General features: G+C 49.1%; 1 protein-coding gene across 1 annotated transcript in view; it reads left to right on the top strand.

Moving 5' to 3' along the window:
• Positions 1-18780, top strand: part of LOC106608451 (exocyst complex component 6B) — a 69959-nt gene extending 51179 nt beyond the window's left edge. The window contains exons 4-5 of the mRNA XM_082977270.1: positions 12287-12399; positions 17166-18780. Coding sequence (XP_082833396.1) covers positions 12287-12399; positions 17166-17292 — 240 coding nt within the window. The 3' untranslated portion in view covers positions 17293-18780. The remainder of the gene's footprint in view (positions 1-12286; positions 12400-17165) is intronic.
• The last annotated feature ends 4118 nt before the right edge of the window (positions 18781-22898 follow it).

Below are 22898 nucleotides of genomic sequence, written 5' to 3'. Positions count from 1 at the left end.
GGGGCGAGTCACTGTGTGTGAATCGGGGATCAGAGGTGCATGTTCTTCCACCAGTAGCCAACCAGACTGCCTGCTGGGTAGCGTGAGTTTGGGGTTGGATCTGAAATGGCACCCTATTCCCTTTATAGTGCACTCTGTTCCCTTTATAGTGCACTACCCATAGGGTTCTGCTCAAAAGTAGTACACGGAAATAGGGAAATGGGTGCCCTGTTACCTCGACCCTGCCCTCATCCTAATAACTCCTTTACCCTCTTCTCAACTTTCATCTTGTTTTGCAACTGCTGCACTCAGCTCCTTCTCCCATCTCCTCTCTCTCTCTCTCTCTCTCTCTCTCTCACCCTCTCTCTCTCTCTCTCTCTCTCTCTCTCTCTCTCACCCTCTCTCTCTCACTCACTCTCTCTCTCTCTCTCTCTCTCTCTCTCTCTCTCTCTCCTCTCTCTCTCTCTCTCTCAATCTCCCTCTCCCTCTCCCTCTCTCTCTCTCTCTCTCTCTCCCACTCTCTCGTTCTCTCGCTCGCTCACTCTCTCAATCTCTCTATCTCTCCTTCGATCAATTCAATTCTATCAATTCAATTTATTGGCATGGCAAACATACGAATCCCCGAGCTGACAAGGTAAGAATCTGTCGTTCTGCCCCTGAACAACCCACTGTTCCCCCCGGTAGACCGTCACTGAAAATAAGAATTTGTTCTTAACTGACCTTAACCTACTTAAATAAAATAAAATAAAAAATGTTAGCATTGCCAAAGCAAGTGAAAAAGAAAATAAACAAAAGTGAAAAACAATTAACATTAACAGGAATAGACACATTTAAGATTTCTCTCTCTCTCCCATCACTCTCTCCTCTCTCTCTCTCCACTCACTCTCTCCCCCTTTCTCTCCTCTGACTCTCTCCCCCTTTCTCTCCCCTCACTCTCTCCTCTCTCTCTCTCCACTCACTCTCTCCCCCTTTCTCTCCACTCACTCTCTCCTCTCTCTCTCTCCACTCACTCTCTCCCCCTTTCTCTCCTCTCACTCTCTCCCCCTTTCTCTCCCCTAACTCTCTCCTCTCCCTCTCTCCTCTCCTCTTCTCTCCCTCTCTCCTCTTCTCTCCCTCTCTCCTCTTCTCTCCCTCTCTTCTCTTCTCTCTCTCTCTCTGATATGAATCGAGTGATTTGAGAAGAAAGAGATCCTGTCTCAGATTCTGATCCTCAATACCTGAGCAAAGTCATGTGTTTGTGTGTGTGTGTGTGTGTGTGTAGTTTTAAGGTTACTTCCTCTAAACACAGAGCAGTCTATCAATATGATACTATGAGCTTCCTTATCTACACTAGCATGTTTGTGTTTGGGGAAAAGAGTTAAACCCAGGTCAGGAACCGGTCCTGTGTGTGTTGGGTCGTGACTGGGTCACAACACGGTCAAAGGAAAATGTTATAGACTGGAACCGGTTGTCCAAATCAGTCACCTTCTTCTCCTCCCTTTCCCCTCTCTTCCTCTGCTTCCTTTCCCCCCCCTCTTCCTCTCCTTCCTTTCCCCCCCTCTTCCTCTCATATGGTATGTGTGTGTTTAGTGTTAGCTAAAGTTCGACAGGCCAGTAGTTCTATGTTATAATCAGTTTAAAAAAAGGACACAGTAACCACACACACACACACACACACACACACACACACACACACACACACACACACACACACACACACACGATATCATACACCTGGGATTGAGACGTATCAGGTTACCTCTACCTCCCTCCTTCTCTTTCCCCTTCTATCCATCGCTCTCCTTCTCTCCCTCCCTCCTTCTCTTTCCCCTTCTATCCATCTCTCTCCTTCTATCCATCACTCTCCTTCTCTCCATAGCTCTCCTTCTCTCCATAGCTCTCCATCTCTCTCCTTCTCTCCATAGCTCTCCTTCTCTCCATAGCTCTCCTTCTCTCCATCGCTCTCCTTCTCTCCATTGCTCTCCTTCTCTCCATAGCTCTCCTTCTCTCCATAGCTCTCCTTCTCTGCCCCTCTCTCCTTCTCTCCATCTCTCTCCTTCTCTGCCCCTCTCTCCTTCTCTCCATCTCTCTCCTTCTCTGCTCCTCTCTCCTTCTCTCCATCGCTCTCCTTCTCTGCCCCTCTCTCCTTCTCTGCCCCTATCTCCTTCTCTCCATAGCTCTCCTTCTCTCCATCGCTCTCCTTCTCTGCCCCTCTCTCCTTCTCTGCCCCTCTCTCCTTCTCTCCATAGCTCTCCTTCTCTGCCCCTCTCTCCTTCTCTCCATAGCTCTCCTTCTCTCCATCGCTCTCCTTCTCTCCATAGCTCTCCTTCTCTGCTCCTCTCTCCTTCTCTCCATAGCTCTCCATAGCTCTCCTTCTCTGCTCCTCTCTCCTTCTCTCCATAGCTCTCCATAGCTCTCCTTCTCTGCCCCTCTCTCCTTCTCTCCATAGCTCTCCTTCTCTCCATAGCTCTCCTTCTCTGCTCCTCTCTCCTTCTCTCCATAGCTCTCCATAGCTCTCCTTCTCTGCTCCTCTCTCCTTCTCTCCATAGCTCTCCTTCTCTCCATAGCTCTCCTTCTCTGCCCCTCTCTCCTTCTCTCCATAGCTCTCCATCTCTCCATAGCTCTCCTTCTCTGCCCCTCTCTCCTTCTATCCATAGCTCTCCTTCTCTCCATAGCTCTACTTCTCTCCATAGCTCTCCTTCTCTCCATAGCTCTCCTTCTCTCCATAGCTCTCCTTCTCTGCACCTCTCTCCTTCTCTCCATAGCTCTCCTTCTCTCCATAGCTCTCCTTCTCTGCTCCTCTCTCCTTCTCTGCTCCTCTCTCCTTCTCTCCATAGCTCTCCTTCTCTCCATAGCTCTACTTCTCTCCATAGCTCTGCTTCTCTCCATAGCTCTCCTTCTCTGCTCCTCTCTCCTTCTCTCCATAGCTCTCCTTCTCTCCATAGCTCTCCTTCTCTCCATAGCTCTCCTTCTCTGCTCCTCTCTCCTTCTCTCCATAGCTCTCCATAGCTCTCCTTCTCTCCATAGCTCTCCTTCTCTCCATAGCTCTCATTCTCTCCATAGCTCTCCTTCTCTCCATAGCTCTCCTTCTCTCCATAGCTCTCCTTCTCTCCATAGCTCTCCTTCTCTCCATAGCTCTCCTTCTCTCCATAGCTCTCCTTCTCTGCTCCTCTCTCCTTCTCTCCATAGCTCTCCTTCTCTCCATAGCTCTCCTTCTCTCCATAGCTCTCCTTCTCTGCTCCTCTCTCCTTCTCTCCATAGCTCTCCTTCTCTCCATAGCTCTCCTTCTCTCCATAGCTCTCCTTCTCTGCCCCTCTCTCCTTCTCTCCATAGCTCTCCTTCTCTCCATAGCTCTCCTTCTCTGCTCCTCTCTCCTTCTCTCCATAGCTCTCCTTCTCTGCCCCTCTCTCCTTCTCTCCATAGCTCTCCTTCTCTGCCCCTCTCTCCTTCTCTCCATAGCTCTCCTTCTCTCCATAGCTCTCCTTCTCTGCTCCTCTCTCCTTCTCTCCATAGCTCTCCTTCTCTCCATAGCTCTCCTTCTCTCCATAGCTCTCCTTCTCTGCCCCTCTCTCCTTCTCTCCATAGCTCTCCTTCTCTCCATAGCTCTCCTTCTCTGCTCCTCTCTCCTTCTCTCCATAGCTCTCCTTCTCTGCCCCTCTCTCCTTCTCTCCATAGCTCTCCTTCTCTGCCCCTCTCTCCTTCTCTCCATAGCTCTCCTTCTCTCCATAGCTCTCCTTCTCTGCTCCTCTCTCCTTCTCTCCATAGCTCTCCATAGCTCTCCTTCTCTGCTCCTCTCTCCTTCTCTCCATAGCTCTCCATAGCTCTCCTTCTCTGCCCCTCTCTCCTTCTCTCCATAGCTCTCCTTCTCTCCATAGCTCTCCTTCTCTGCTCCTCTCTCCTTCTCTCCATAGCTCTCCATAGCTCTCCTTCTCTGCTTCTCTCTCCTTCTCTCCATAGCTCTCCTTCTCTCCATAGCTCTCCTTCTCTGCCCCTCTCTCCTTCTCTCCATAGCTCTCCATCTCTCCATAGCTCTCCTTCTCTGCCCCTCTCTCCTTCTATCCATAGCTCTCCTTCTCTCCATAGCTCTACTTCTCTCCATAGCTCTCCTTCTCTCCATAGCTCTCCTTCTCTCCATAGCTCTCCTTCTCTGCACCTCTCTCCTTCTCTCCATAGCTCTCCTTCTCTCCATAGCTCTCCTTCTCTGCTCCTCTCTCCTTCTCTGCTCCTCTCTCCTTCTCTGCTCCTCTCCATAGCTCTCCTTCTCTCCATAGCTCTCCTTCTCTCCATAGCTCTCCTTCTCTGCTCCTCTCTCCTTCTCTCCATAGCTCTCCTTCTCTCCATAGCTCTCCTTCTCTCCATAGCTCTCCTTCTCTGCTCCTCTCTCATTCTCTCCATAGCTCTCCTTCTCTCCATAGCTCTCCTTCTCTCCATAGCTCTCCTTCTCTCCATAGCTCTCCTTCTCTGCCCCTCTCTCCTTCTCTCCATAGCTCTCCTTCTCTCCATAGCTCTCCTTCTCTCCATAGCTCTCATTCTCTGCTCCTCTCTCCTTCTCTCCATAGCTCTCCTTCTCTCCATAGCTCTCCTTCTCTGCTCCTCTCTCCTTCTCTCCATAGCTCTCCTTCTCTCCATAGCTCTCCTTCTCTCCATAGCTCTCATTCTCTCCATAGCTCTCCTTCTCTCCATAGCTCTCATTCTCTCCATAGCTCTCCTTCTCTCCATAGCTCTCCTTCTCTGCTCCTCTCTCCTTCTCTCCATAGCTCTCCTTCTCTCCATAGCTCTCCTTCTCTCCATAGCTCTCCTTCTCTGCTCCTCTCTCCTTCTCTCCATAGCTCTCCTTCTCTCCATAGCTCTCCTTCTCTCCATAGCTCTCCTTCTCTGCTCCTCTCTCCTTCTCTCCATAGCTCTCCTTCTCTGCCCCTCTCTCCTTCTCTCCATAGCTCTCCTTCTCTGCCCCTCTCTCCTTCTCTCCATAGCTCTCCTTCTCTCCATCGCTCTCCTTCTCTCCATAGCTCTCCTTCTCTGCTCCTCTCTCCTTCTCTCCATAGCTCTCCATAGCTCTCCTTCTCTGCTCCTCTCTCCTTCTCTCCATAGCTCTCCATAGCTCTCCTTCTCTGCCCCTCTCTCCTTCTCTCCATAGCTCTCCTTCTCTCCATAGCTCTCCTTCTCTGCTCCTCTCTCCTTCTCTCCATAGCTCTCCATAGCTCTCCTTCTCTGCTTCTCTCTCCTTCTCTCCATAGCTCTCCTTCTCTCCATAGCTCTCCTTCTCTGCCCCTCTCTCCTTCTCTCCATAGCTCTCCATATCTCCATAGCTCTCCTTCTCTGCCCCTCTCTCCTTCTATCCATAGCTCTCCTTCTCTCCATAGCTCTACTTCTCTCCATAGCTCTCCTTCTCTCCATAGCTCTCCTTCTCTCCATAGCTCTCCTTCTCTGCACCTCTCTCCTTCTCTCCATAGCTCTCCTTCTCTCCATAGCTCTCCTTCTCTGCTCCTCTCTCCTTCTCTGCTCCTCTCTCCTTCTCTCCATAGCTCTCCTTCTCTCCATAGCTCTACTTCTCTCCATAGCTCTCCTTCTCTCCATAGCTCTCCTTCTCTCCATAGCTCTCCTTCTCTGCTCCTCTCTCCTTCTCTCCATAGCTCTCCTTCTCTCCATAGCTCTCCTTCTCTCCATAGCTCTCCTTCTCTGCTCCTCTCTCCTTCTCTCCATAGCTCTCCATAGCTCTCCTTCTCTCCATAGCTCTCATTCTCTCCATAGCTCTCCTTCTCTCCATAGCTCTCCTTCTCTCCATAGCTCTCCTTCTCTCCATAGCTCTCCTTCTCTCCATAGCTCTCCTTCTCTCCATAGCTCTCCTTCTCTGCTCCTCTCTCCTTCTCTCCATAGCTCTCCTTCTCTCCATAGCTCTCCTTCTCTGCTCCTCTCTCCTTCTCTCCATAGCTCTCCTTCTCTGCCCCTCTCTCCTTCTCTCCATAGCTCTCCTTCTCTGCCCCTCTCTCCTTCTCTCCATAGCTCTCCTTCTCTCCATAGCTCTCCTTCTCTGCCCCTCTCTCCTTCTCTCCATAGCTCTCCTTCTCTCCATCGCTCTCCTTCTCTCCATAGCTCTCCTTCTCTGCTCCTCTCTCCTTCTCTCCATAGCTCTCCATAGCTCTCCTTCTCTGCTCCTCTCTCCTTCTCTCCATAGCTCTCCATAGCTCTCCTTCTCTGCCCCTCTCTCCTTCTCTCCATAGCTCTCCTTCTCTCCATAGCTCTCCTTCTCTGCTCCTCTCTCCTTCTCTCCATAGCTCTCCATAGCTCTCCTTCTCTGCCCCTCTCTCCTTCTCTCCATAGCTCTCCTTCTCTCCATAGCTCTCCTTCTCTGCCCCTCTCTCATTCTCTCCATAGCTCTCCTTCTCTCCATAGCTCTCCTTCTCTCCATAGCTCTCCTTCTCTCCATCGCTCTCCTTCTCTCCATAGCTCTCCTTCTCTGCTCCTCTCTCCTTCTCTCCATAGCTCTCCATAGCTCTCCTTCTCTGCTTCTCTCTCCTTCTCTCCATAGCTCTCCTTCTCTCCATAGCTCTCCTTCTCTGCCCCTCTCTCCTTCTCTCCATAGCTCTCCATCTCTCCATAGCTCTCCTTCTCTGCCCCTCTCTCCTTCTATCCATAGCTCTCCTTCTCTCCATAGCTCTCCTTCTCTCCATAGCTCTCCTTCTCTCCATAGCTCTCCTTCTCTGCTCCTCTCTCCTTCTCTCCATAGCTCTCCTTCTCTCCATAGCTCTCCTTCTCTCCATAGCTCTCCTTCTCTGCACCTCTCTCCTTCTCTCCATAGCTCTCCTTCTCTCCATAGCTCTCCTTCTCTGCTCCTCTCTCCTTCTCTGCTCCTCTCTCCTTCTCTCCATAGCTCTCCTTCTCTCCATAGCTCTCCTTCTCTGCTCCTCTCTCCTTCTCTCCATAGCTCTCCTTCTCTCCATAGCTCTCCTTCTCTCCATAGCTCTCCTTCTCTCCATAGCTCTCCTTCTCTCCATAGCTCTCCTTCTCTCCATAGCTCTCCTTCTCTCGATAGCTCTCCTTCTCTGCTCCTCTCTCCTTCTCTCCATAGCTCTCCTTCTCTCCATAGCTCTCCTTCTCTCCATAGCTCTCCTTCTCTGCTCCTCTCTCCTTCTCTCCATAGCTCTCCTTCTCTGCCCCTCTCTCCTTCTCTCCATAGCTCTCCTTCTCTGCCCCTCTCTCCTTCTCTCCATAGCTCTCCTTCTCTCCATAGCTCTCCTTCTCTGCCCCTCTCTCCTTCTCTCCATAGCTCTCCTTCTCTCCATCGCTCTCCTTCTCTCCATAGCTCTCCTTCTCTGCTCCTCTCTCCTTCTCTCCATAGCTCTCCATAGCTCTCCTTCTCTGCTCCTCTCTCCTTCTCTCCATAGCTCTCCATAGCTCTCCTTCTCTGCCCCTCTCTCCTTCTCTCCATAGCTCTCCTTCTCTCCATAGCTCTCCTTCTCTGCTCCTCTCTCCTTCTCTCCATAGCTCTCCATAGCTCTCCTTCTCTGCTCCTCTCTCCTTCTCTCCATAGCTCTCCTTCTCTCCATAGCTCTCCTTCTCTGCCCCTCTCTCCTTCTCTCCATAGCTCTCCATCTCTCCATAGCTCTCCTTCTCTGCCCCTCTCTCCTTCTCTCCATAGCTCTCCTTCTCTCCATAGCTCTACTTCTCTCCATAGCTCTCCTTCTCTCCATAGCTCTCCTTCTCTCCATAGCTCTCCTTCTCTGCACCTCTCTCCTTCTCTCCATAGCTCTCCTTCTCTCCATAGCTCTCCTTCTCTGCTCCTCTCTCCTTCTCTGCTCCTCTCTCCTTCTCTCCATAGCTCTCCTTCTCTCCATAGCTCTACTTCTCTCCATAGCTCTGCTTCTCTCCATAGCTCTCCTTCTCTGCTCCTCTCTCCTTCTCTCCATAGCTCTCCTTCTCTCCATAGCTCTCCTTCTCTCCATAGCTCTCCTTCTCTGCTCCTCTCTCCTTCTCTCCATAGCTCTCCATAGCTCTCCTTCTCTCCATAGCTCTCCTTCTCTCCATAGCTCTCATTCTCTCCATAGCTCTCCTTCTCTCCATAGCTCTCCTTCTCTCCATAGCTCTCCTTCTCTCCATAGCTCTCCTTCTCTCCATAGCTCTCCTTCTCTCCATAGCTCTCCTTCTCTCCATAGCTCTCCTTCTCTGCTCCTCTCTCCTTCTCTCCATAGCTCTCCTTCTCTCCATAGCTCTCCTTCTCTGCCCCTCTCTCCTTCTCTCCATAGCTCTCCTTCTCTCCATAGCTCTCCTTCTCTGCTCCTCTCTCCTTCTCTCCATAGCTCTCCTTCTCTGCCCCTCTCTCCTTCTCTCCATAGCTCTCCTTCTCTGCCCCTCTCTCCTTCTCTCCATAGCTCTCCTTCTCTCCATAGCTCTCCTTCTCTGCTCCTCTCTCCTTCTCTCCATAGCTCTCCATAGCTCTCCTTCTCTGCTCCTCTCTCCTTCTCTCCATAGCTCTCCATAGCTCTCCTTCTCTGCCCCTCTCTCCTTCTCTCCATAGCTCTCCTTCTCTCCATAGCTCTCCTTCTCTGCTCCTCTCTCCTTCTCTCCATAGCTCTCCATAGCTCTCCTTCTCTGCTTCTCTCTCCTTCTCTCCATAGCTCTCCTTCTCTCCATAGCTCTCCATCTCTCCATAGCTCTCCTTCTCTGCCCCTCTCTCCTTCTATCCATAGCTCTCCTTCTCTCCATAGCTCTACTTCTCTCCATAGCTCTCCTTCTCTCCATAGCTCTCCTTCTCTCCATAGCTCTCCTTCTCTGCACCTCTCTCCTTCTCTCCATAGCTCTCCTTCTCTCCATAGCTCTCCTTCTCTCCATAGCTCTCCTTCTCTGCTCCTCTCTCCTTCTCTCCATAGCTCTCCTTCTCTCCATAGCTCTCCTTCTCTCCATAGCTCTCCTTCTCTCCATAGCTCTCATTCTCTCCATAGCTCTCCTTCTCTCCATAGCTCTCCTTCTCTCCATAGCTCTCCTTCTCTCCATAGCTCTCCTTCTCTCCATAGCTCTCCTTCTCTCCATAGCTCTCCTTCTCTGCTCCTCTCTCCTTCTCTCCATAGCTCTCCTTCTCTCCATAGCTCTCCTTCTCTGCCCCTCTCTCCTTCTCTCCATAGCTCTCCTTCTCTCCATAGCTCTCCTTCTCTGCTCCTCTCTCCTTCTCTCCATAGCTCTCCTTCTCTGCCCCTCTCTCCTTCTCTCCATAGCTCTCCTTCTCTGCCCCTCTCTCCTTCTCTCCATAGCTCTCCTTCTCTCCATAGCTCTCCTTCTCTGCTCCTCTCTCCTTCTCTCCATAGCTCTCCATAGCTCTCCTTCTCTGCTCCTCTCTCCTTCTCTCCATAGCTCTCCATAGCTCTCCTTCTCTGCCCCTCTCTCCTTCTCTCCATAGCTCTCCTTCTCTCCATAGCTCTCCTTCTCTGCTCCTCTCTCCTTCTCTCCATAGCTCTCCATAGCTCTCCTTCTCTGCTTCTCTCTCCTTCTCTCCATAGCTCTCCTTCTCTCCATAGCTCTCCATCTCTCCATAGCTCTCCTTCTCTGCCCCTCTCTCCTTCTATCCATAGCTCTCCTTCTCTCCATAGCTCTACTTCTCTCCATAGCTCTCCTTCTCTCCATAGCTCTCCTTCTCTCCATAGCTCTCCTTCTCTGCACCTCTCTCCTTCTCTCCATAGCTCTCCTTCTCTCCATAGCTCTCCTTCTCTCCATAGCTCTCCTTCTCTGCTCCTCTCTCCTTCTCTCCATAGCTCTCCTTCTCTCCATAGCTCTCCTTCTCTCCATAGCTCTCCTTCTCTCCATAGCTCTCATTCTCTCCATAGCTCTCCTTCTCTCCATAGCTCTCCTTCTCTCCATAGCTCTCCTTCTCTCCATAGCTCTCCTTCTCTCCATAGCTCTCCTTCTCTCCATAGCTCTCCTTCTCTGCTCCTCTCTCCTTCTCTCCATAGCTCTCCTTCTCTCCATAGCTCTCCTTCTCTCCATAGCTCTCCTTCTCTGCTCCTCTCTCCTTCTCTCCATAGCTCTCCTTCTCTGCCCCTCTCTCCTTCTCTCCATAGCTCTCCTTCTCTGCCCCTCTCTCCTTCTCTCCATAGCTCTCATTCTCTCCATAGCTCTCCTTCTCTGCCCCTCTCTCCTTCTCTCCATAGCTCTCCTTCTCTCCATCGCTCTCCTTCTCTCCATAGCTCTCCTTCTCTGCTCCTCTCTCCTTCTCTCCATAGCTCTCCATAGCTCTCCTTCTCTGCTCCTCTCTCCTTCTCTCCATAGCTCTCCATAGCTCTCCTTCTCTGCCCCTCTCTCCTTCTCTCCATAGCTCTCCTTCTCTCCATAGCTCTCCTTCTCTGCTTCTCTCTCCTTCTCTCCATAGCTCTCCTTCTCTCCATAGCTCTCCTTCTCTCCATAGCTCTACTTCTCTCCATAGCTCTCCTTCTCTCCATAGCTCTCCTTCTCTCCATAGCTCTCCTTCTCTGCACCTCTCTCCTTCTCTCCATAGCTCTCCTTCTCTCCATAGCTCTCCTTCTCTGCTCCTCTCTCCTTCTCTGCTCCTCTCTCCTTCTCTCCATAGCTCTCCTTCTCTCCATAGCTCTACTTCTCTCCATAGCTCTCCTTCTCTCCATAGCTCTCCTTCTCTCCATAGCTCTCCTTCTCTGCTCCTCTCTCCTTCTCTGCTCCTCTCTCCTTCTCTCCATAGCTCTCCTTCTCTCCATAGCTCTCCTTCTCTCCATAGCTCTCCTTCTCTCCATAGCTCTCCTTCTCTCCATAGCTCTCCTTCTCTGCTCCTCTCTCCTTCTCTCCATAGCTCTCCATAGCTCTCCTTCTCTCCATAGCTCTCCTTCTCTCCATAGCTCTCATTCTCTCCATAGCTCTCCTTCTCTCCATAGCTCTCCTTCTCTCCATAGCTCTCCTTCTCTGCTCCTCTCTCCTTCTCTCCATAGCTCTCCATAGCTCTCCTTCTCTCCATAGCTCTCCTTCTCTCCATAGCTCTCATTCTCTCCATAGCTCTCCTTCTCTCCATAGCTCTCCTTCTCTCCATAGCTCTCCTTCTCTCCATAGCTCTCCTTCTCTCCATAGCTCTCCTTCTCTGCCCCTCTCTCCTTCTCTCCATAGCTCTCCTTCTCTCCATAGCTCTCCTTCTCTGCTCCTCTCTCCTTCTCTCCATAGCTCTCCTTCTCTGCCCCTCTCTCCTTCTCTCCATAGCTCTCCTTCTCTGCCCCTCTCTCCTTCTCTCCATAGCTCTCCTTCTCTCCATAGCTCTCCTTCTCTGCCCCTCTCTCCTTCTCTCCATAGCTCTCCTTCTCTCCATAGCTCTCCTTCTCTCCATAGCTCTCCTTCTCTGCCCCTCTCTCCTTCTCTCCATAGCTCTCCTTCTCTCCATAGCTCTCCTTCTCTGCCCCTCTCTCCTTCTCTCCATAGCTCTCCTTCTCTCCATAGCTCTCATTCTCTGCTCCTCTCTCCTTCTCTCCATAGCTCTCCTTCTCTCCATAGCTCTCCTTCTCTGCTCCTCTCTCCTTCTCTCCATAGCTCTCCTTCTCTCCATAGCTCTCCTTCTCTCCATAGCTCTCCTTCTCTGCTCCTCTCTCCTTCTCTCCATAGCTCTCCTTCTCTCCATAGCTCTCCTTCTCTCCATAGCTCTCCTTCTCTCCATAGCTCTCCTTCTCTCCATAGCTCTCCTTCTCTCCATAGCTCTCCTTCTCTCCATAGCTCTCCTTCTCTCCATAGCTCTCCTTCTCTCCATAGCTCTCCATAGCTCCATAGCTCTCCTTCTCTCCATAGCTCTCCTTCTCTCCATAGCTCTCCATAGCTCCATAGCTCTCCTTCTCTCCATAGCTCTCCATAGCTCCATAGCTCTCCTTCTCTCCATAGCTCTCCTTCTCTCCATAGCTCTCCTTCTCTCCATAGCTCTCCATAGCTCTCCTTCTCTCCATAGCTCTCCATAGCTCACCTTCTCTCCATAGCTCCATAGCTCTCCTTCTCTCCATAGCTCTCCATAGCTCTCCTTCTCTCCATAGCTCTCCTTCTCTGCCCCTCTCTCCCTGTTTTTTTTCTTCTTTTAAACGTTTGACTCTCAGTAATATACATTATTATTTGTTTTATTTTAAGAGACATGATTAATGTTTTTCTCTCTCTATAACAATAGAACAAGTTATTAACTCTCTCTCTATGTATATATATCTCTCTCTTCCTCTCTTCCTTTCTTCCATCGATCTCTCTCTCCCTCTCCCTCTGTCTTTCTCCATATCTCTCTCTCTCTCTCTCTCTCTCTCCGTGTCTCTGTCTCTCTCCCTCTCTCTCTCTTCCTCTCTTCCTGTCCCCTCCGTCCTCCCCTCTCTGTCTCTAGTTGTTAGATCTGTTTATCCAATGGGACTGGTCTAGTTATCTAGCGCACTATGGAAGACCCACCTGCAAATACCTGAGAGTCAACCCAAACACTACGCTAGCACTGCTGGAAAAGTAAGAGTACCCCTCTCTCTTCCTCTCCATCCATACCTCTCTCTTCCTCTCCTTCCATACCTCTCTTCCTCTCCATTCATACCCCTCTCTTCCTCTCCAACCATACCTCTCTCTTCCTCTCCTTCCATACCTCTCTCTTCCTCTCCAACCATACCTCTCTCTTCCTCTCCATCCATACCTCTCTCTTCCTCTCCTTCCATACCTCTCCCTTCCTCTCCTTCCATACCTCTCTTCCTCTCCATCCATACCTCTCTCTTCCTCTCCTTCCATACCTCTCTCTTCCTCTCCATCCATACCTCTCTCTTCCTCTCCTTCCATACCTCTCTCTTCCTCTCCTTCCATACCTCTCCCTTCCTCTCCATCCATACCTCTCTCTTCCTCTCCTTCCATACCTCTCTCTTCCTCTCCTTCCATACCTCTCTCTTCCTCTCCTTCCATACCTCTCTCTTCCTCTCCTTCCATACCCCTCTCTTCCTCTCCTTCCATACCTCTCTCTTCCTCTCCTTCCATACCTCTCTCTTCCTCTCCATCCATACCTCTCTCTTCCTCTCCTTCCATACCTCTCCCTTCCTCTCCTTCCATACCTCTCTTCCTCTCCATTCATACCCCTCTCTTCCTCTCCATCCATACCTCTCTCTTCCTCTCTATCCATACCTCTCTCCTCCTCTCCTTCCATATCTCTCTCTTCCTCTCCTTCCATACCTCTCTCTTCCTCTCCTTCCATACCTCTCTCTTCCTCTCCATCCATACCTCTCTCTTCCTCTCCATCCATACCTCTCTCTTCCTCTCCATCCATACCTCTCTCTTCCTCTCCTTCCATACCTCTCTCTTCCTCTCCTTCCATACCTCTCTTCCTCTCCATTCATACCTCTCTCTTCCTCTCCTTCCATACCTCTCTCTTCCTCTCTATCCATACCTCTCTCTTCCTCTCCTTCCATACCTCTCTCCACTCATTGAGTCCTACAGGATTTATCGACGGTGAGAACTGCAGTTGCATGTCTATCAGTGTGTTTTGAATGGAAGATTTGTGTCTGTTAAAGAGTTATCTGTGTGTTGGTGGGCTGCGTGTCAGTAAACAATGGAGACAGTAACAAAACGGAAGCAGTGCGATCGTCACCCTGACGGGACCACTGTCGTTATAATGGGATTTTTGAATCGCTGTAACCACAGCGATCTTATTTTACCAGGTAAGTTGACAGAGAACACGTCCTGACCAATAGTAAGATGTTATTTTTTATGGTAGAGTAGGTCAAGGCGTGACAGGGGGGTGTTTTTCTATGTTTTGTATTTCTATGTTCAGGTTCTATGTTTTGTATTTCTATGTTTGGGTTTTTCTTTGGGATGATCTCCAATTAGTGGCAGCTGGTCCTCGTTGTCTCTAATTGGAGATCATACTTAAGTAGGGTTTTTTTTTTTCCAACCTGGGTTTGTGGGAGATTAATTTTGAGTTGTGTATGTTTCACCTCTGCGTCACGATTTGTTGTTCTTCAGTTTATGTTTATGTATTGCATAGTTTCACCGTATAAATAAAATGTGGAACGACACACACGCTGCACTTTGGTCCGCTCATTCCTACGACAGCAATGACCTGGGGAATAGTTACAGGGGAGAGATGAATGAGCCAATTGTAAGCTGGGGATGATTAGGTGGCCATGACAGTATGAGGGCCAGATTGGTAATTTAGCCAGGGTTAATACTCTTACTTATGATAAGTGCCATGGGATCTTTAGTGACCACAGAGAGTCAAGACACCTGTTTCACATCCTATCTGAAAGACAGCACCCCAACACAGGGCAATGTCCCCAATCACTGCCCTGGGGCATTGGGATATTTTTTTAGACCAGAGGAAAGGGTGCCTCCTACTGGCCCTCCAACACGATCCAGGGACCGACCAGGACCAACCCTGCTTAGCTTCAGCAGCAAGCCAGCAGTGGTATATAGGGTGGTATGCTGCTGGCGATAATTATCACCTCATCAGGTTACTGTGTTACTGTAACAGACTATCAGTTTACTGTGTTACTGTAACAGACTATCAGTTTACTGTGTTACTGTAACAGACTATCAGTTTACTGTGTTACTGTAACAGACTATCAGTTTACTGTGTTACTGTAAAAGACCGTATCAGTCTACTGTGTTACTGTAACAGACCGTATCAGTTTACTGTGTTACTGTAACAGACTATCAATTTACTGTGTTACTGTAACAGACTATCAGTTTACTGTGTTACTGTAACAGACTATCAGTTTACTGTGTTACTGTAACAGACCGTATCAGTTTACTGTGTTACTGTAACAGACTATCAGTTTACTGTGTTACTGTAACAGACTATCAGTTTACTGTGTTACTGTAACAGACTATCAGTTTACTGTGTTACTGTAACAGACCGTATCAGTTTACTGTGTTACTGTAACAGACCGTATCAGTTTACTGTGTTACTGTAACAGACTATCAGTTTACTGTGTTACTGTAACAGACTATCAGTTTACTGTGTTACTGTAACAGACTATCAGTTTACTGTGTTACTGTAACAGACAGTATCAGTTTACTGTGTTACTGTAACAGACAGTATCAGTTTACTGTGTTACTGTAACAGACCGTATCAGTTTACTGTGTTACTGTAACAGACTATCAGTTTACTGTGTTACTGTAAAAGACCGTATCAGTCTACTGTGTTACTCTCTCTCTCTCTCACACACACACACACACACACACACACACACACACACACACAGCTATGTCTTACTATATTTTATGGAGATTTTCAGGACCAACAATGAGTCCCATTTAAAATTGTATTTTCCCTAAACCTAACCCTAATGCCTAACACTAATTTTAACTCTAATTTTAAACCTAAACCCAACGCCTAAGTCTAATTTTAACTCTAATTTTAAACCTAAACCTAACTCTTAAGCCTAACTCTAATGTTAACTCTAATTGTAAACCTAACTCTTAAGCCTAAGTCTAATTTTAACTCTAATTTTAAACCTAATCCTAACTCTTAAGCCTAACTCTAATTTTAAACCTAAACCTCTTAAACCTAAACCTAACTCTTAAGCCTAAAATAGCCTTTTTACAAGTGAGGACCAGTAGAAAGTCCTAACTTCTCAGAATTTTAGCTGGTTTACTGGTGTCTGGTACACAGACGGTACCTCCAGTGTCATGAGATGGAGGCCCTGTCCTGGTGGTCTGTTTGCCCACAGAGGATGCAGCCTGCTGGGTTTAGTCTGCCGCTCTATCCCCCTAACCCCCTGGAACTCCATAGGAGAACACTGTGACATGCCTACTGCATACCACGACTCACGTAAGACACACACCCGTGACTTGGATCCTTTCAAAGACCAATGGACGTGTGTGTGTGTGTGTGTGTGTGTGTGTGTGTGTGTGTGTGTGTGTGTGTGTGTGTGTGTGTGTGTGTGTGTGTGTGTGTGTGTGTGTGTGTGTGTGTGTGTGTGTGTGTGTGTGTGTGTGTGTGTGTGTGTGTGTGTGTGTGTCTTTGTCTCTCGGTGTGTTCTTAAAGTCCGTCACGTGTGTCTCTATTGAAATGTTTTGTGGAAATGTATTCCTTTGTATTTGATTGACTCTGTGCATCTTGTTATAAAATGAACAAGTTTGAAGCTGTTCTGATACTGGTTCATCTGTTATCTCCCTCTCTCACTCCTCCCTCTCTCACTCCTCCCTCTCTCACTCCTCCCTGTCTCACTCCTCCCTGTCTCACTCCTCCCTCTCTCACTCCTCACTGTCTCACTCCTCCCTGTCTCACTCCTCCCCGTCTCACTCCTCCCTCTCTCACTCCTCCCTCTCTCACTCCTCCCTCTCTCACTCCTCCCCCTCTTCCCTCGATCTCTCACTCCTCCCTCTCTCACTCCTCCCTGTCTCACTCCTCCCTCTCTCACTCCTCCCCCTCTTCCCTCGATCTCTCACTCCTCCCTGTCTCACTCCTCCCTGTCTCACTCCTCCCCCTCTTCCCTCGATCTCTCACTCCTCCCTCTCTCACTCCTCCCCCTCTTCCCTCGATCTCTCACTCCTCCCTGTCTCACTCCTCCCTGTCTCACTCCTCCCCCTCTTCCCTCGATCTCTCACTCCTCCCTCTCTCACTCCTCCCCCTCTTCCCTCGATCTCTCACTCCTCCCTGTCTCACTCCTCCCTCTCTCACTCCTCCCCCTCTTCCCTCGATCTCTCACTCCTCCCTGTCTCACTCCTCCCTGTCTCACTCCTCCCCCTCTTCCCTTGATCTCTCACTCCTCCCTCTCTCACTCCTCCCCCTCTTCCCTCGATCTCTCACTCCTCCCTGTCTCACTCCTCCCTCTCTCACTCCTCCCCCTCTTCCCTCGATCTCTCACTCCTCCCTCTCTCACTCCTCCCTCTCTCACTCCTCCCTCTCTCACTCCTCTCTCACTCACTCCTCCCTCTCTCACTCCTCACTCACTCACTCCTCCTTCTCTCACTCCTCGATCTCTCACTCCTCCCTCTCTCACTCCTCCCTCTCTCACTCCTCCCTCTCTCACACCTCTCTCTCACTCCTCTCTCTCTCCTCCCTCTCTCACTCCTCCCTGTCTCACTCCTCCCCCTCTCACATCCCTCTCGCACTCCTCCCTCTCTCACTCCTCCCCCTCTCACTCTTCCCCCTCTCACTCTTCCCCCTCTCACTCTTCCCCCTCTCACTCCTCCCCTCTCTCTCCTCCCCCTCTCACTCCTCCCTCTCTCTCTCCTCCCTCTCTCACTCCTCCCCCTATTCCCTCGCTCTCTTTTTTCCTCTCTCCATCCAGGATGAAAGACACTAGTCGTAAGAACAACATGTTTGCTCAGTTCAGGAAGAACGAGAGAGACACACAGAAACTCCTCGACACTGTGGTCAATCAGCTACTCAACCTCGTCTCCGCCCACCAGACCTGAATGGAGCCATCCTATTGACCAATGAAACGCCACAATCCTTCCACTAGCCATCCTATTGACCAATGAAACGCCACAATCCTCTTGCATCCACGTGCATGTAGTCGAAAAGGGAGATGTAATGCTCTTCCACTCTCTCTCCACATATACTAAAGGGATTGTAATGACCCTATGTTACTAATAAAGATATTACAATCTTTGACAAATACTGAATAAAACAGACTACTGGCTATGAAATTATTTGATTGTTTAGTATTTATGGTGGTGGTGGTGGTGGTGATGATGATGAAAAGAATGTTTGATTAACTTATTGGGCCATGTTCCTAGACACTGATCAGACCAAGTCCTGGACTAAAACAGACCCACTTCCTGGACTAAAACAGACCCACTTCCTGGACTAAAACAGACCCACTTCCTGGACTAAAACAGACCCACTTCCTGGACTAAAACAGACCCACTTCCTGGACTAAAACAGACCCATTTCCTGGACTAAAACAGACCCACTTCCTGGACTAAAACAGACCCATTTACTGGACTAAAACAGACCCACTTCCTGGACTAAAACAGACCCACTTCCTGGACTAAAACAGACCCATTTCCTGGACTAAAACAGACCCACTTCCTGGACTAAAACAGACCCATTTCCTGGACTAAAACAGACCCACTTCCTGGACTAAAACAGACCCATTTACTGGACTAAAACAGACCCATTTCCTGGACTAAAACAGACCCACTTCCTGGACTAAAACAGACCCACTTCCTGGACTAAAACAGACCCATTTACTGGACTAAAACAGACCCACTTCCTGGACTAAAACAGACCCATAAATAAAAGTTAAATAAAAGCTCTTTGTTTACCTAGCAGTGGATACGATCACATGCAACTTCAAATGCAACTCATGCAACAGATGATTATCGTGTACAACATCGCCGACGTCATCATGAGTATTGATTACCTAGCAAGCCAGCAAGGCAAGTTAAAATATCCCCAAATGGAGCTAGATGAAACCAGGAGAGTAATATACCGGTCAAGGTCCTGACTTGGTGAGGGGATGCACGCTCATCACTTGAACGTGACGTTTTTCCAGGTAAAACAAAATCTCGATCAATCTCAGGTTTCTAGTTCATGATGGAAGTGACCTTAATGTCACGTCCTGACCAGTATAAGAGGTTATTTGTTATTGTAGTTTGGTCAGGACGTGGCAGGGGGTGTTTGTTTTATTTGGTTCGGGGTTTGTTGGCATATGTTCTTATGTAAGAAGGGTGTTTGTTTTATGTGTTCCGGGGTTTTTGGGGTATTGTTCTATGTTTTGTATTTCTATGTTTTTTCTATGTTGTGTATTTCTTTGTGTTGGCCTGGTATGGCTCTCAATCAGGAACAGCTGTACATCGTTGTTGCTGATTGGGAGTCATACTTAGGTAGCCCTGTTTTCACCTGTCTTTTGTGGGAAGTTGTTTTTGCACTGCTGTGTTTAGCCTGCAAGACTGTTTGTCGTTCGTTTGTTTTCTTGTTTTGTTATTAAGTGTCTCAATAAAAGTAAATATGAGCACTCTACCCACTGCGCGTTGGTCTACTCCGTACGACAATCGTTACACTTAAGACCTCTCAAGAACAGGGTGTCCTCTCTCGTGTGTGTGTGTGTGTGTGTGTGTGTGTGTGTGTGTGTGTGTGTGTGTGTGTGTGTGTGTGTGTGTGTGTGTGTGTGTGTGTGTGTTCAGCGTGTAAAGATTCAGGAGCTGTGTGTATGTGTCAGGAACTGCGGCTGAGAGGTAGGTGTTCAGTGGAGGGTAGTAAACCATGTCCGCAGCAATACAAACTCTCCACTGTGTGTGTTCCCCTGCTGTCTGAGACACTCATGTTATGACCAGGGTGTTCCAAACAGTCTTTAAGAGAGTGTGGAGGAGTGAGGGGGAGCAATGGAGAGAGGGTAGAGAGAGAAGGAGGGAGAGAGAGAGAAGGGGTCACGGTGGAGAACAGTGTTTTGGGATCTCTGTCTAAACCCTAAGCGCTCCGCTGATCTCCTCTAAACTGTTAGACACACCAGACCAGACACCACACCAGACACCAGACACCACACCAGACACCTCAGCAGACACTAGACCAGACACCACACCAGACACCAGACACCACACCAGACACCTCAGCAGACACTAGACCAGACATCACAACAGACACCAGACCAGACACCAGACCAGACACCACACCAGACACCTCACCAGACACCTCACCACACCAGACACCACACCAGACACCACACCAGACACCAGACCAGACATCACAACAGACACCAGACACCACACCAGACACCTCAGCAGACACCTCACCAGACACCTCAGCAGACACCACACCAGACACCTCACCAGACACCTCACCACACCAGACACCTCACCAGACACCACACCAGACCAGACACCAGACCAGACACCACACCAGACACCAGACCAGACACCACACCAGACACCACACCAGACACCACACCAGACACCACACCAGACACTAGACCAGACACCTCACCACACCAGACACCACACCAGACACCAGACCAGACACCACACCAGACACCACACCAGACACCACACCAGACACTAGACCAGACACCTCAGCAGACACTAGACCAGACACCACACCAGACACCACACCAGACACCACACCAGACACCAGACCAGACACCAGACCAGACACCACACCAGACACCAGACCAGACACCACACCAGACACCACACCAGACACCACACCAGACACTAGACCAGACACCTCACCACACCAGACACCACACCAGACACCAGACCAGACACCACACCAGACACCACACCAGACACCACACCAGACACTAGACCAGACACCTCAGCAGACACTAGACCAGACACCACACCAGACACCACACCAGACACCACACCAGACACCTCACCAGACACTAGACCAGACACCTCAGCAGACACTAGACCAGACACCACACCAGACACCACACCAGACACTAGACCAGACACCTCACCAGACACCACACCAGACACCAGACCAGACACCACACCAGACACCACACCAGACACCACACCAGACACTAGACCAGACACCTCAGCAGACACTAGACCAGACACCACACCAGACACCACACCAGACACCACACCAGACACCACACCAGACACCTCACCAGACACTAGACCAGACACTAGACCAGACACCTCACCAGACACCACACCAGACACCACACCAGACACCACACCAGACACCTCACCAGACACCAGACCAGACACCTCAGCAGACACTAGACCAGACATCACAACAGACACCAGACCAGACACCACACCAGACACCTCAGCAGACACCTCACCAGACACCTCAGCAGACACCTCACCAGACACCACACCAGACACCTCACCAGACACCTCACCACACCAGACACCACACCAGACACTAGACCAGACACCACACCAGACACCACACCAGACACCACACCAGACACTAGACCAGACACCACACCAGACACCAGACCAGACACCACACCAGACACCACACCAGACACCAGACCAGACACCAGACCAGACACCACACCAGACACCACACCAGACACCAGACCAGACACCACACCAGACCAGACACCACACCAGACACCACACCAGACACCAGACCAGACACCACACCAGACACCACACCAGACACCAGACCAGACACCACACCAGACACTAGACCATGTATGGTTATTTTGACCCTTGGTTATTGTTGTTACTGTTGTTACTATTGTCCTGTTGACAATTTTGATTCTTATTATTTTCATATTGTAAATATCCAAAGTAAGCTTTAATATGTACGTTGTTACGTCATGCTAATAAAGCAAATTAGAGAGAGAGAGAGAGAAGACTGGTGGAGAGAGAAGACTGGTGGACAGAGAAGACTGGTGGAAAGGGAGAGAATGACTGATGGAGAGGTAGAAAATGACTGGTGGAGAGAGAGAAGACTGGTGGAGAGAGAGAAGACTGGTGGAGAGAGAGAAGACTGGTGGAGAGAGAGAAGACTGGTGGAGGGAGAGAAGACTGGTGGAGGGAGAGAAGACTGGTAGAGAGGTAGAGGAAGACTGGTGGAGATGGAGAGAAAGCGAGGAGGGCTATAACAATGGATCGAAGGACGTGAACCGTGGTCCGTGACCTGTCCTTCCCTGTCTCTATCACTCTATCCTTCCTCTGTTCTCCCTCAACAAGATGCAAAACAGATCCTAAGGTAGAAAGGACAGATAAGGACAGATAAGCTGCTTGCACACACCTACCGTGAGAGAGATGGCGGAGGGGGTGAGATAGTGGGAGTGAGAGAGAGAATGTGTATGTTTGTCTCACTTCCTCTTTTCTTCTTTCAAGGTGTGTGTCTGGGTTATCTGTGATTGTGTCCTATCTTTCATTCTCTCCTCTCTCTCTCTCTCTTTCTCTCTCTTTCTTTCTCTCTCTCTCTGTCTCTCTTTCTCTCTCTTTCTCTCTTTATCTCTCTCTCTTTCTCTCTTTTTCTCACTCTCTCTCTCTCTGTCTCTCTGTGTGTGTATGTTTACTGTGCCTTTCTTATCTGATTATAATTTAGAAATACTGGCCTGTTGAGTCATTGTTCCTAGTAATCCACTGGTAAAATCAAGGCGTTGAAGCCTGGTCCAAATATGTTCCCATCACGTACTTTAAGACACCACACAATGTCTAAACAGAACCTGTCTGTGGTCATGTCAAATCATTACAGGCTTGATTGTTCTGACAGGACAGAAAGACCACTACAAACATCACCCGCATTACAATCTGAAAGGCCACTACAAACATCACCCGCATTACAATCTGAAAGACCACTACAAACATCACCCGCATTACAATCTGAAAGACCACTGCAACATCACCCGCATTACAATCTGAAAGACCACTACAAACATCACCCGCATTACAATCTGAAAGACCACTACAAACATCACCCGCATTACAATCTGAAAGACCACTACAAACATCACCCGCATTACAATCTGAAAGACCACTACAAACATCACCCGCATTACAATCTGAAAGACCACTACAAACATCACCCGCATTACAATCTGAAAGACCACTACAAACATCACCCGCATTACAATCTGAAAGACCACTACAAACATCACCCGCATTACAATCTGAAAGACCACTACAAACATCACCCGCATTACAATCTGAAAGACCACTACAAACATCACCCGCATTACAATCTGAAAGACCACTACAAACATCACCCGCATTACAATCTGAAAGGCCACTACAAACATCACCCGCATTACAATCTGAAAGACCACTACAAACATCACCCGCATTACAATCTGAAAGACCACTACAAACATCACCCGCATTACAATCTGAAAGGCCACTGCAACATCACCCGCATTACAATCTGAGTGGAGGCAATCAACATTTTTAAACAATTTAACCATAAACGTAATTATTTAAAACCTGGACGTTTTTGGTCATTTTAACCACGTTCAGACAATTTTTTTTTTTTTTCAACCTTTATTTAACTTGGCAAGCCAGTTAAGAACAAATTCTTATTTACAATGACGTCCAACCCCGGGAAAACTATAACCCGGACGACGCTGGGCCCAATTGTGCTCCGCCCTATGGGACTC

Source organism: Salmo salar, chromosome 07 (assembly GCF_965601325.2).
Source record: "Salmo salar chromosome 07, fSalSal1, whole genome shotgun sequence".
In the NCBI taxonomy this organism is placed as follows: Eukaryota; Metazoa; Chordata; class Actinopteri; order Salmoniformes; family Salmonidae; genus Salmo; species Salmo salar.
Note: the sequence above shows the minus strand (reverse complement) of the source record. Positions and strands in the feature narration are given on the sequence as shown.